This window comes from Heptranchias perlo, chromosome 21, assembly GCF_035084215.1.
Source record: "Heptranchias perlo isolate sHepPer1 chromosome 21, sHepPer1.hap1, whole genome shotgun sequence".
In the NCBI taxonomy this organism is placed as follows: Eukaryota; Metazoa; Chordata; class Chondrichthyes; order Hexanchiformes; family Hexanchidae; genus Heptranchias; species Heptranchias perlo.
In genome coordinates, this window is record NC_090345.1 from 34,208,269 (window position 1) to 34,221,414 (window position 13,146).

Here is a 13,146-nt window from a genome sequence, read left to right on the forward strand (position 1 = left end):
AACCACTACCATCTTCCTTTGTGCTAGGTACGACTCCAGCCACTGGAGAGTTTTCCCCCTGATTCCCATTGACTTCAATTTTACTAGGGCTCCTTGGTGCCACACTCGGTCAAATGCTGCCTTGATGTCAAGTGCAGTTACTCTCACTTCACCTCTGGAATTCAGCTCTTTTGTCCAAATTTGGACCAAGGTTGTAATGAGGTCTGGAGCCGAGTGGTCCTGGCGGAACCCATACTGAGTATTGGTGAGCAGGTTATTGGTGAGTAAGTGCCGCTTGATAGCACTGTCGACGACACCTTCCATCACTTTGCTGATGATTGAGAGTAGACTGATGGGCGGTAATTGGGTGGATTGGATTTGTCCTGCTTTTTGTGGACAGGACATACCTGGGCAATTTTCCACATTGTCGGGTAGATGCCGTGTTGTAGCTGTACTGGAACAGCTTGGCTAGAGGCGCAGCTAGTTCTGGAGCACAAGTCTTCAGCACTACAGCCAGGATGTTGTCGGGGACCATAGCCTTTGTTGTATCCAGTGCACTCAGCCGTTTCTTGATATCATGTGGAGTGAATCGAGTTGGCTGAAGACTGGCTACTGTGATGGTGGGATATCGGGAGGAGGCTGAGATGGATCATCCACTCAAGACTTCTGGCTGAAGATAGTTGCAAACATTTCAGCCTTGTCTTTTGCACTCACGTGCTGGAGTCTGCCATCATTGAGGATGAGGTTGTTTACAGAGCCTCCTCCTCTCGTTAGTTGTTTAATTGTCCACCACCATTCACAACTGGATGTGGCAGGACTGCAGAGCTTTGTTCTGATCCGTTGGTTGTGGAATCGCTTAGCTCTGTCTATAGCATGTTGCTTCTGCTCTTTAGCACGCATGTAGTCCTGTGTTGTAGTTTCACCAGGTTGGCACCTCATTTTTAGGTACGCCTGGTGCTGCTGCTGGCATGCTCTTCTACACTCCTCATTGAACCAGGGTTGATCCCCTGGCTTGTTGGTAATGGTAGAGTGAGGAATATGCTGCTGCTGATGGCCCACAGTGCCTCCTGGATGCCCAGTTTTGAGCTGCTAGATCTGTTCTGAATCTGTCGCGTTTAGCACGGTGGTAGTACCACACAACACGTTGGATGGTGTCCTCAGTGTGAAGATGGAACTTCGTCTCCACAAGAACTGTGCAGTGGTCACTCCTACCAATACTGTCATAGACAGATGCATCTGTGGCAGGTAGATTGGTGAGGACGAGGTCAAGTAGGTTTTTCCCTCGTGTAATGTAAACAGTAAAAGGGTAGTAAGAGGAGGGGTGGGGCCGATTAGGGACCATAAAGGAGATCTACTCATGAAGGCAGAGGAGTTGGCTGAGGTACTAAATGAGTACTTTGCATCTGTCTTTACCAAGGAAGAAGATGCTGCCAGAGTCTCAGTAAAGGAAGATATAGTTGAGATACTGGATGGGCTAAAAATTGATAAAGAAGAGGTACCAGAAAGGCTAGCTATACTTTAAGTAGATAAGTCACCCGGTCCGGAGAGGTTGCATCCTAGGTTGCTGAGGGAAGTAAGGGTGGAAATTGCAGAGGTATTGGCCATAATCTTCCAGAGGACTGGAGAATTGCAAATGTTACACCCTTGTTCAAAAAAGGGTGCAAGGATTAACCCAGCAACTATAGGCCAGTCAGTTTAACCTCGGTGGTGGGGAAACTTTTAGAAACGATAACCCAGGACAAAATTAACAGTCACTTGGACGAGTGTGGATTGATTAGGGAAAGCCAGCACGGATTTGTTAAAGGCAAATCATGTTTAACTAATCTGATAAAGTTTTCTGATCAGGTACTGAGAGGGTAGATGAGGGCAATGCAGTTGATGTGGTGGATATGGACTTTCAAAAGGCGCACGGTAGGCTTATCAAGATTGCGGCCCATGGAATAAAGGGGGCAGTGGCAACATGGATACGAAATTGACTAAGGGACAGCAAACATAGAGTAGTGGTGAATGGTTGTTTTTCGGACTGGAGGGAGGTGAACAGTAGTGTTCCCCAGGGGTCGGTACTAGGACCACCGCTTTTCTTGATATATATTAATGACTAGGACTTGGGTGTACAGGGCACAATTTCCAAATTTGCAGATGACGCAAAACTTGGAAGTGTAGTAAACAGTGAGGAGAATAGTGATAGACTTCAAGAGGATATAGACAGGCTGGTGGCATGGGCGGACACGTGGCAGATGAAATTTAACGCAGAAAAATGCAAAGTGGTACATTTCGGTAGGAAGAATGAGGAGAAGCAATATAAACTAGAGGGCACAACTCTAAAAGGAGTACAGGAACAGAGAGATCTGGGGGTATATTTGCACAAATCATTGAAAGTGGCAGGGCAGGTTGACAAAGCAGTTAAAAAAGCATACGGGATCCTGGGCTTTATAAATAGAGGCAAAGAGTACAAAAGTATGGAAGTCATGATGAACCTTTATAAAACACTGGTTCGACCACAACTGGAGTATTGTGTCCAGTTCTGGGCACTGCACTTTAGGAAAGATGTGAAGGCATTAGAGAAGGTGCGGAAGAGATTTACTAGAATGTTTCCAGGGATGAGGGACTTTAGTTACATGGATGGACTGGAGAAGCTGGGGTTGTTCTCCTTGGAACAGAGACGGTTGCGAGGAGATTTGATAGAGGTATTCAAAATCATGAAGGGTCTAGACAGAGTAGATAGAGAGAAACTGTTCCCACTGGCGGAAGGGTCAAGGGTCAGAGGACATAGATTTAAGGTGATTGGCAAAAGAACCAAAGGTGACATGAGGAAAAACTTTTTTACACAGCGAATGGATAGGATCTGGAATGCACTGCCCAAGGGGGTGGTGGAGGCAGATTCAATCATGGCCTTCAAAAGGGAACTGGATAAGTACTTGAAAAGAAAAAATTTGCAGGGCTATGCGGATAGGGCAGGGGAGTGGGACTAGCTGAATTGCTCTTGCATATAGCCAGTGCGGATTTGATGGGCCGAACGGTCTCCTTCTGTGCTGTAACCTTTCTATGATTCTATGAATCTATTCTGTAGAGCCAGGACCTTTATACAGAGTAGGAGCAGAAAGTCAAGTGGCGGTCGTCCTAATGACATCAAGACAAAAAAAAATGCAATTCCCCAGAACCAATCAAAATTGGATATGTGAGGGATGTCTGAATGATGAAGATATTGGTGTACTTCATAGATAAACACTCTTTTCTGTTTCTAAAAGTATCGGGATGAATGTATGAATCAAAAATACCAAAGTAAAATTTCATCCTAGCCAACTATTTCAATTTGCGGTCTTTTTAAACCTCCTTACTCTAGATTATTTCATGATGTGGAGATGCTGGTGATGGACTGGGGTTGACAATTGTAAACAATTTTACAACACCAAGTTATAGTCCAGCAATTTTATTTTAAATTCACAAGCTTTCGGAGGCTTCCTCCTTCCTCAGGTGAACTTCCTCGTTCACCTGAGGAAGGAGGAAGCCTCCGAAAGCTTGTGAATTTAAAATAAAATTGCTGGACTATAACTAGATTATTTCAGCACTGATATCTGAAATCACTCTCATAGGTGAGTTCCAATTACCCAAACCTTTGAAAATGTCTATCCTTACCTTGAAATCTATTTAAGCTTTCAGTAATACTGGGTAAATAAACAGCAAATCCTGTTTCATAATTGCTTTTAGGTATCATATCTTATACCTCCATAAGTCTCACATCAGTCTTCAAAAGCAGGAGAGCATCACATCAGACCCCATTTAAAATATAGAAAAATGAAGCAAGTTTATTATGCATGAACAAGTCAATAATCCAACAGTGATATAATATTTACCTTCTACCTAACTCCTCAAATAAACAAATTAATATTGCAACTCTAAAAATTAAGCTGAGCCTTTTGTAGATAACTTTTAAATACACACGGGGGGGGGGGGGGGGGTGGATTTCAACTCCAAAGAATGGGTGGGATGGGGTTGTGGTGGAAAGTTAAAATATTAGATTTTTCCAGCACGACCGCAACCAGGTTACAACTCCCACTTCCAGGTTTAATGGAGGCGTGTTTGGATGTGTGCGAGTAACCTACTCACCGGAGGCAGGTCCTTAATTAGTGCAGGCGGGCAGGTACTTATCGAAGCAATTTACCTAAGTGAGACGTTAATTAGGTGATTTTAAATTGAATTTAAGAGACTTTCAAATTAAACACCCCCAGCACAAATTTCCCAGTGCTCGTAAATCTCGCCAGTGAAACGGAAGCGAGATTAATCACCAGTTCATGGGGGGTATTTAAAGTTGTGATTGTCCGTTGTGAATAAAAGCTCAGTGATTACAGCTAGTGTCTCGGATCCTTCTGGCAAACATTTGGCAGAGAGTTCTTGTGTTCATACAGTTTTTTCAGAACATTAGAGGCTTTCAAACTGATAAGATCAGGATGTGGGTGTTGGGGGGTTTGGAGGCACCATGAATGTATTCAAGAGAACATCGGAGGAGGAAGACAATGACCATTCACGGCAGCAATGTCATGCTGTGGTGGGAACTGCAGGTGCACAAGAGAAAGGTTCACAACGCAGTTTAGGAGAGCAGCAGAGAGAAGAGCAGAGTGGAGAAGAGCAAAGAGAAGAGCAACAGAGGGGCCGAGGTCGCAGGAGGCACTACCCACCTGAGATGATCTACAGAGGCTGAGCTTCCTTGACCTATCTGAAGAGCAGTGCCTACGCAGGCTCAGATTGAGCCGGCAGGTGGTCACAGACATCTGTAGCATCCTTCAAGGGCTGCTCCCTGCTTGACATGGTGGCCATGCATTGCCCATCACTTTAAAAGTCACCACTGCCCTCAATTTCTTTGCCTCTGGCTCCTTCTAATGCCCCACGGGAGATATCTCCAGGGTCTCTCAGTCAGCTGCACATAAATGTATACAGATGGGTTGTTTGCTAGGGCGTCCACTTATGTGAACTTCCCCCGTGACGATAATAGCCAGAACGAGCAGTCAGTTTCACCTCTCTGGCTGGCTTCCCATAGGTGCAGGATGCAATCAACTGCGCACAGGTGGCAATCCGAAGACCACCACATGAACCAGGAGTTTTTATCAACGCAAGGGATTTCACTCCATCAATGCACAGCTGGTGTGCAACCACAAGAAGAGGTTCATGCAGGTGTGCGCCAGATTCCCTGGCAGCTGTCATGATGCCTTTATACTGCGGCAGTCCAACATTTCTGACCTCTTCCTACCAGCAGACAGACTTAAGGGCTGGCTCGTTGAAGACAAGGGATACCCCCTTCAAACATGGCTCATGTCACCTGTGAGGAACTCCAAAGAGGCGCAAGAGCGCTACAACAAAGAGCCACATGGCCACCAGGTGTGTCATTGAGCAAACCATCGGTATACTGAAGGTGTGCTTCAGGTTTCTAGATAGGTTTAGAGGCGCCCTTCGGTATTCACCAGCGAGGATGTCGAGAATCATAGTGGTGTGTTGCATTCCGCACAACATTGGGCAGCAAAGGGGATTAGAGGTGGAGGACGACAAAGGCGCTCGTCAATCATCTTCTGATGACGAGAACATTGAAGAAGAGCAGGAGCAGGAGGAGGACGAGGAGGATGAACAATATGAGAATGGGGCACCCATCTCGAGACCAGCCGCGCACATTGCTGCCCAAGATGCCCTCATATCTCAAAGGTTCATTTAGTCAGAGTGGGAAAAAGAAACATAGAAATACCCCAGCCTGCTCCTACCACCACCATTCACCCCCACTTTGCACAAAACAGTCTTTCAACCACGCATACACCCATTGCACATCCACCCAATGGGTCCCATCATGTATTGACATTCATCATGAAGCAAATGAAAGGGCGAGTTGGCACTCGGGACGCAATAATGGGCAAGATGTGGAAGTGGTGCTAATCAATAAACTTTATGTGCCAATATAAAAAAAGGGAACTTCACAACATAACATTTCTTCAAACACCCATGTGCATACCCTTGGTGAATTACAATTGCTTGAACTTAAGCTGCCTACCGCTTCTACGTGCTGCATCCCCTGTGGCTTCAGCAGAGGTAGAGGCAGGCTGCTCAGATCCCTGCCCTGACTGCCGAGATGCTTTTGGTCTATGACTTCTAGGTTTTGAAGCCTGTGAGGGCCCCGCCAAAGACTGCTCCACCTGCACCTGTGCAGGGGCAGACTCGGCCATCGGGAGCGGAGGCAGCATTGTGGGTACTGGTTGAAGGAGGGGGACAATGGGTGAGACGTGGGAGCGCTTGGAGTGGACTTCCCACTTCCATGTCTCTTTTCGCCATCATCCCTATCCTTGGCCAGCGCCACATCACTCCTACAACTCTGCTGGAGAGCAAATTGGTACACGTCAGTGATGCATTGTAAGGCCACGGATAAGATATATGTCATCCTGTTTAAGGCGGCAGACATCTCCTGCGCGGCCGTAGTCATGGTTTGCATAGATTCATTTGAAGCTCCACAGAAGTGACCACTCTCTCCATGGAAGGCATTCTCACAATTACCTGGGACAGCTGAACTCCTCCATCCTCTCTGCTATAGTGGGGAGTATGCGCGGCACATTTGCCAGTACCTCACAAAGTTGAAACTGTACCTCAATCACTCTCAACGATGGCCTCCAGGATTCAGCAACTGTGCCCAGCTGAGCAGAGCTTGGAGAGGAGTGCGTCCTCTGATGCAGACTCTCCACAGATGCCCCTACCACCTGCGTCTGCTTGTGCTCACTTGTGAATTGTGAATCACCAGATGAAAACCCAACTTACTGTGTAACAAAACCCCCCAAAGTGTGAGTATTTGCACTAGTGCATGAATGTATGTCCTGTGACGGTGCACCCTCAGAAGGAATGAAGTCCTCTGAGGAATCGTTGTCATACATCTCTGCAGAATCTTGCTGTACGCGTGAAGGCCATGAAAGGCAAAAAAAAGCTATATGAATTAGTCATGGCAAAGTAACAATCTTGCTAAACACCATACTCAGACTTCTCATAGTTCAGTAATTGATTAAATAGTCAGTATGTGTGCGAAAGATGTTTTAAATTCTGTCACCAGGTATCTGCAAGTTCCCAGTCTCTCCATTTCTGATGGAGGGGGACGCAAATGTGCTACTTATTTCCATCGCGCCCTCCACTGCGTCAATGAGCTGCACTATTTGTGGAAGGCCACCTCTGGTCCTCTTCCTCTCCCTTAGGGTTTGCGTTCTATTCTCCTACAAGGGGCGAAAGAACAGACCTATGAGTGACTGAAAGTCACGTATTCACCCGATGGGTGCAGTGCATTGACCTTAGGGTGACTATCAGACAGATGCATCACATTGCAAAAGGATTGGGCTGAGTGGCAGCGGTGGATGGATACATGGGGAGGTGAGGAAGTGCTGAGGAAGTGAAGGATGGGTGCTGCTGAAACTTAAGTGGATGTGAGGAGTGATGCGATGGAGTAAGCCTGGCAAGACAGACTGGGGCGGTGGGGCGGGGGGGTGTTGTACACCACTTGAAGCAGGTGAATCAGCAACTGTACTCACTTTTCCTGACCTGGTTAGGTCATTAAAGCGTTTCCTGCACTGCATCCAACAACGGGCCACAATGCTCCTACTGCTTATCTCTTCAGCCACGTCCAGCCATGCCTTCTCAGTAACAGAAGCAGGTTTCTTCCTCCCATGGCTGGGGTAAATTATATCCCTCCTGCTCCTCACTGCACCCAGCTGTACTTCAAGGGAAGCATCAGTGAATCTGGATGCTGGCCTTGCTCTTTGTGAATCAATATTTAAATTCGTCCTATTTCCTCCAAATTCCTTTTCTGCATTGGCCCTTTAAATAGCGGACTTCATGTTGCGTCATGCGGGTGCGCATTACGCCTGCTACGCGCTTGGAGACACAAAACCCGGAAGAAAAAATTTAATCGTTCAATTAAGTTGTGATCGCAGAATCCGGATTTCGTGTCCAAAAAGCTCCCCCTATCCCCCCATTCTCTTCCAAACTCCGAGTAAATATTGGGACCACAGTATTTCATTTGTCTTTAAACCTGTCTCTTTAGAGATTTTCAAACAGCCTCTTAGCTTGTCTAAGATTTTGAACATTTCCCTCATATGAGATTTTTCATCTGCCGACTTCCTATTTTGATCAGAATCGCTCTTTTTTTCTACCCTGCAAAAGAGTTACTGGGACCTCATGGATTTTGAAAACTAGTTACTGAAAATTAAGAAATAACTGTCAGTCAAATTAAACTCCACCAATCCATTATTACAAGTTTAGGGTCTTGACATAGATAGTCTTTCAGGTATACCAGTGCTGATCCCTCTTGTAAGTGGTCTGAGCATCACACATTTATGGGTATGCATATCCTGCTCATTATCTAATTATATGGCAGTGTAACCCAGGGTGTAACAATAGTATCCCCTGGTGATATGTACTGGATATTCAGATTTTTATCATGGATGCTTCTTCATTTTTTTTTGAAGGCAGACAGAGAAAACACTGGGTAAGATGAGGCTAGATAGAAATGGTTAAGCTGTTTTATTTCACAGCATGTGAATATATATAGCAACAGTAATGACTAGACTTAATTAATTCAATCAATACAACTTGTCTTTGCATAATAACACAAAATAATGAACACACCACACTTCCCCATATCAGTGGATCATCTTACTTGACTTAAAAAACATAACTCCTAATTAACCTCCTACACTCTTCTTCTCTGTCGCAATCTTGCCCTCACCGCTTTCTGTTTTAGAAACCTGATTGGTGAAAATACAGAGACACGGGCAAAGCTTAGCTCTTTAGAAGGAAAGCGGCAACAGGCGCATGGGAACGCCAACACCTCCAACTTCCCATCCAAGTCACACACCATGCTGACTTGTACATAGATCGCTGTGTCAAAATCTTAAAACTCCCTATCTTAACCAGACTGCAGTCGTTCAAGAAAACAGCTCGCTACCACCTTCTCAGAGCAATGAGAGATGGGCAATAAATGCTGTTCTTACCAGTGATGCCCACATCCTGAGAATTTTTTTTAAAAAAGTATTTTAACCATATATCATCTCAGTGCCCTTTTTAAAATGTGTATAAGAGCTTGCTTTAAAAACCCAACATTTGTTTTTTTCCAAATCCTTCCTGGGAGAAAATGGTCAAAAAAAAATTCCACAATGTGCATCCATATATATTAGAAAACTGTGCATTAGACTCTTAGGGTATTTTTGTCTTCATCACTTGGGCAGCAAACCGGCAGGGCAGATTGCCCACCTGTTATAGAAACCGCCTGATTTTCATTTCCATTGATTTACCGCTCAGGCAGTGAAGATGACAATTATCCCCACTATCTCAAGACTGTTAACCGGGAACACTGCAAGAAACCACCTCACAACACTGCTTTGTGATAAGGTTCGACTTTAGCTGGCTGTTCAACTCGCTATGCACAATGGTTGATTTTGAAGGAGCAGCCACCAAACCAAAACCTAGATAAAAATATACCATTTTTATCACATCAACTCTACAGTCAAGTTCCACATAAATTCTTAAGTAACATTATTAAAATATCTAAAACTGTACATGGAGGACAGAATAAAAATAATTAGTGCAGCATTAAATCAGAGATGTAAATTATAAATGGGCCAAACTGGATAGGCAAAATATTATTTTTATTTAATTTCTCTTTGTTTCTTTCCATATTTATTTTACTCCCCCCTACTTCTAAGTCTTTCCACACCAGACACTTTTTCTAGACTGACCAGGAAGGCATATGGCCTGCTTCCAAGTTTGAGATGGCATTAAGTTAGGAGGCACGGTAAGTTATGTGGATGGGATCAGGAAGTCACAAAGTGACATAGACAGACTAAGTGATGTGCACAGCTATGGCAGATGAAGTTCAATGTGGGGAAGTGTGAAGTCATCCACTTTGAATCGGAGAAAGACAATTCGGAATATTTTCTTAATGGTGAGAGACTGGGAATTGTGGAGGAGCAAAGGGATTATGTGTCCACGTACACAAATCACTAAAAGCTAGTACACAGATATGAAAAGTAATCAAAAAGGTTAATGGAATGTTGGCCTTTATCTCAAAGGGGTTGGAATTCAAAATTGAGGAAGTGATGCTTCAATTGTAGACCCTTGGTCAGACCCCATCTGGAGTACTGAGTTCAGTTTTGGGCATCGAGGCTCAGGAAAGATATATTGGCCTTGGAAGGGTACACCGTAGATATGCCAGAAAGATACCAGGGCTTAAAGGGTTAAATTATGACGACAGGTTGCATAAACTTGGCTGTATTCCCTTAACTTTAGATGGTTGAGGGATGATCTAATCGAGGCATTTAAAATGATAATGGGGTTCATTAGGGTAGATACAGAGAAACTATTTCCTCTGGTGCGGGAATGCAGAACAAGAGGGCATAATCTTAAAATAAGAGCTAGGCCATTTCGAGTGAAATCAGGAAGCACTTTTTCCACACAAAGAGCAGTAGAAACCAGGAACTCGCTCCCCCAAAAGGCTGTGGATGCCGGGTCATTTGAAATTTTCAAGACTGAGATTGATAGGTTTTTGTTAGGTAAGGGATATGGAACAAAGGCGGCTAAATGGAGTTGAGATACAGATCAACCACGATCTAACTAAATGGTGGAACAGGCATGAAGGGCTGAATGGCCTACTCCTGTTCCTATGTTCAAAGACTCTGCCAATTTTATCTCACAATCAGCTACAAGTTGTGCAAGAGTGACCTACAGTGATTTGTGTAATAATTTTATTCCCTTGCTCTTGGGAAGAACCATTGCAGCTCGGTTTGACATTTTCCTATGGTTCTCCCCCTAGCCAGTCTCCAGAAATAGATAATGAGGATATATTTATGAAGTTACCTCTTCTTGCACAAGAAAGCGATTCTCCATTTTGTTGATATTTTTTTTCAACACATCTGGTTTATGACTGACGTAGAAGCCTTCTTCCTCCAAGACGCGAGGTGCAATGTTTATTGGAAGTTTACTACTTAGAGCCACTAAAAAGTACAATAGGAATTTGATATGCCTTGTAATTTCTCAAAATACACCCATCTAATGAAACAGTAGTAATAATTGATTCTCATGGTAAAATGGTAGCATGTGAAATGTTACAAGCGAATACCCATTGTATATTATGATGGTAATACTGCAAAAAACAAATCAAAAATCTTTTTATGTTACCTGGTAGTGTACTGGGGATGAAAAGGTTTTTCATTTTCTGTTCTCTCTGTAATTTACGATTCTCATATTCAGCAGGTATCCTTTCAGTTAACTGTTCACTTAGGTAAAAGTCAAATTTGGCCATTTCTTCTGACATACCATCAGTAATTTGGATTTCACCCTCTGGCTGTTCCTGAACAAGGAAAACACATGTATGAATTTCAAAAATCAATGCTTTCATCCAAGAAAATTAAATTGTGCTCTTAATGACAAAATATAATAAGATTAATAGCAACTGAATTCAAAATAAGAAGTTAAAAAACTGGACTATTTAGTGGGTTAATTTGTAAATACCAGAATTTAACACAATTTGTACCACATTCAGTTCAGACGTATGTGTGATGGAATACTCTCCATTTGTCTGGATGAGTGCAGCTCCAACAACACTCAAGAAGCTCGACACCAATCAGGACAAAGCAACCCGCTTGATTGACACCCCATCCACCACCCTAAACATTCACTCTCTCCACCACCGGCGCACAGTGGCTGCAATGTGTACCATCCACAGGATGCACTGCAGCAACTCGCCAAGGCTTCTTCGACAGCACCTCCCAAACCCATGACCTCTACCACCTAGAAGGACAAGGGCAGCAAGCACATGGGACCATCACCGACTTGGAAATATATCGCCGTTCCTTCATCGTCACTGGGTCAAAATCCTGGAACTCCCTACCTGACAGCACTGCGGGAGAACCTTCACCACCCGGACTGCAGCGCTTCAAGGCGGCGGCTCGCCACCACCTTCTCAAGAGCAATTAGGGATGGGCAATAAATGCTGGCCTTGCCAGCGACGCCCACATCCCATGAACGAATAAAAGAAAATCATGTTTATACCACGGAGGAGTAGATCCTATGGGTAATAGGGGTGATTTTCTTCTGTAGCCTCCACCTAAGAGCAGAGGAAATGGAGCGCACTGGAAATATACTTCACCCAGACAAAAATTGATACCAAGCCAAAGAAGGAGAAATTAAGATGGGTGCCTAAAAGCTTGGTAGGTTTTAAGGAGGGTCTTAAAGGAGGAGAGAGGTGAAGAGGCAGAGGTTTTTGGAGGGCATTCCACAGCTCAGGGCCAAGGCACACTGCCAATGGTGGGTGAAGGGAATGGGGGATGTCCAAGAGGCCAGAGTTGGTGGAACGCAGACTTCTCGGAGGGTTGTAGGCCTTGAGGCGGTTACAGAGATAGGGAGGGGCAAGGCCATGGAGGGATTTGAACTTAAGGATAAGAATTTTAAATTTAAAGCATAGATGGACCACGAGCCAATGTCGGTCAGCGAACACAGGGGTGGTGGATGAGCAAGACGGTGCGGGTTAGGAAAAGGGCTTTAGAGTTTTGGATGAGCTCAAGCTAATGGAGGGTGGAAGATGGGAGGCCGGCAAGGCAAACTTTGGAATAGTCAAGTCTGGACGTTACAAAAGCATCCGTGAGGGTATAGGGTCAGAAGGACAGCTCAGGGTAATAGGACGCCAAGGTTGTGAATAGTCTGGTTCAGCCTCTAGACAAAGACCGTGGAGGGGGGTGGAATCGGTGGCAGGGAACGGAGTTTGTGGCTTGGCCGAAGACAATGGTTTTGGTCTTCCCAGTGTTTAACTGGAGAAAATTGCAGGTCATCCAGTACTGGATGTTGGATAAGCAGGCTGATAATGGAGACAATGCGAGAGGTGGTGATGATGTAGAGCTGGGTGTCATCAGCGTACATGTGAAACCTGATGGTGTCACCAAGGGACAACATGGAGGTGAGAAATAGGAGGGAGCCAAGGATATATTCTTGGGGGCTCCAGAGGTAACAGTGTCAGCCGGGAAGAGAAGCCATTTCAGGAGATTCTCTGACTATGATTGGGATAGGCAAGAGTGGAACCAGGCGAGGGCAGTGAAAGTAAGCATATTTAGTGCTGGATAGCATGTGAGGTTTAAAGCTCAAGATTTTAAAAGGTCTGGTTCAGTT

General features: G+C 44.7%; 1 protein-coding gene across 1 annotated transcript in view; it reads right to left on the bottom strand.

Annotated features, from left to right (window-relative positions):
• The window catches only part of LOC137340240 (protein CC2D2B-like), a 198,174-nt gene that overhangs the window by 166,879 nt on the left and 18,149 nt on the right, over positions 1-13,146 (bottom strand). Inside the window, exons 5-6 of the mRNA XM_068002662.1 lie at positions 11,164-11,335; positions 10,843-10,979 (exon numbers count right to left, since the gene is read on the bottom strand). Coding sequence (XP_067858763.1) covers positions 10,843-10,979; positions 11,164-11,335 — 309 coding nt within the window. The remainder of the gene's footprint in view (positions 1-10,842; positions 10,980-11,163; positions 11,336-13,146) is intronic.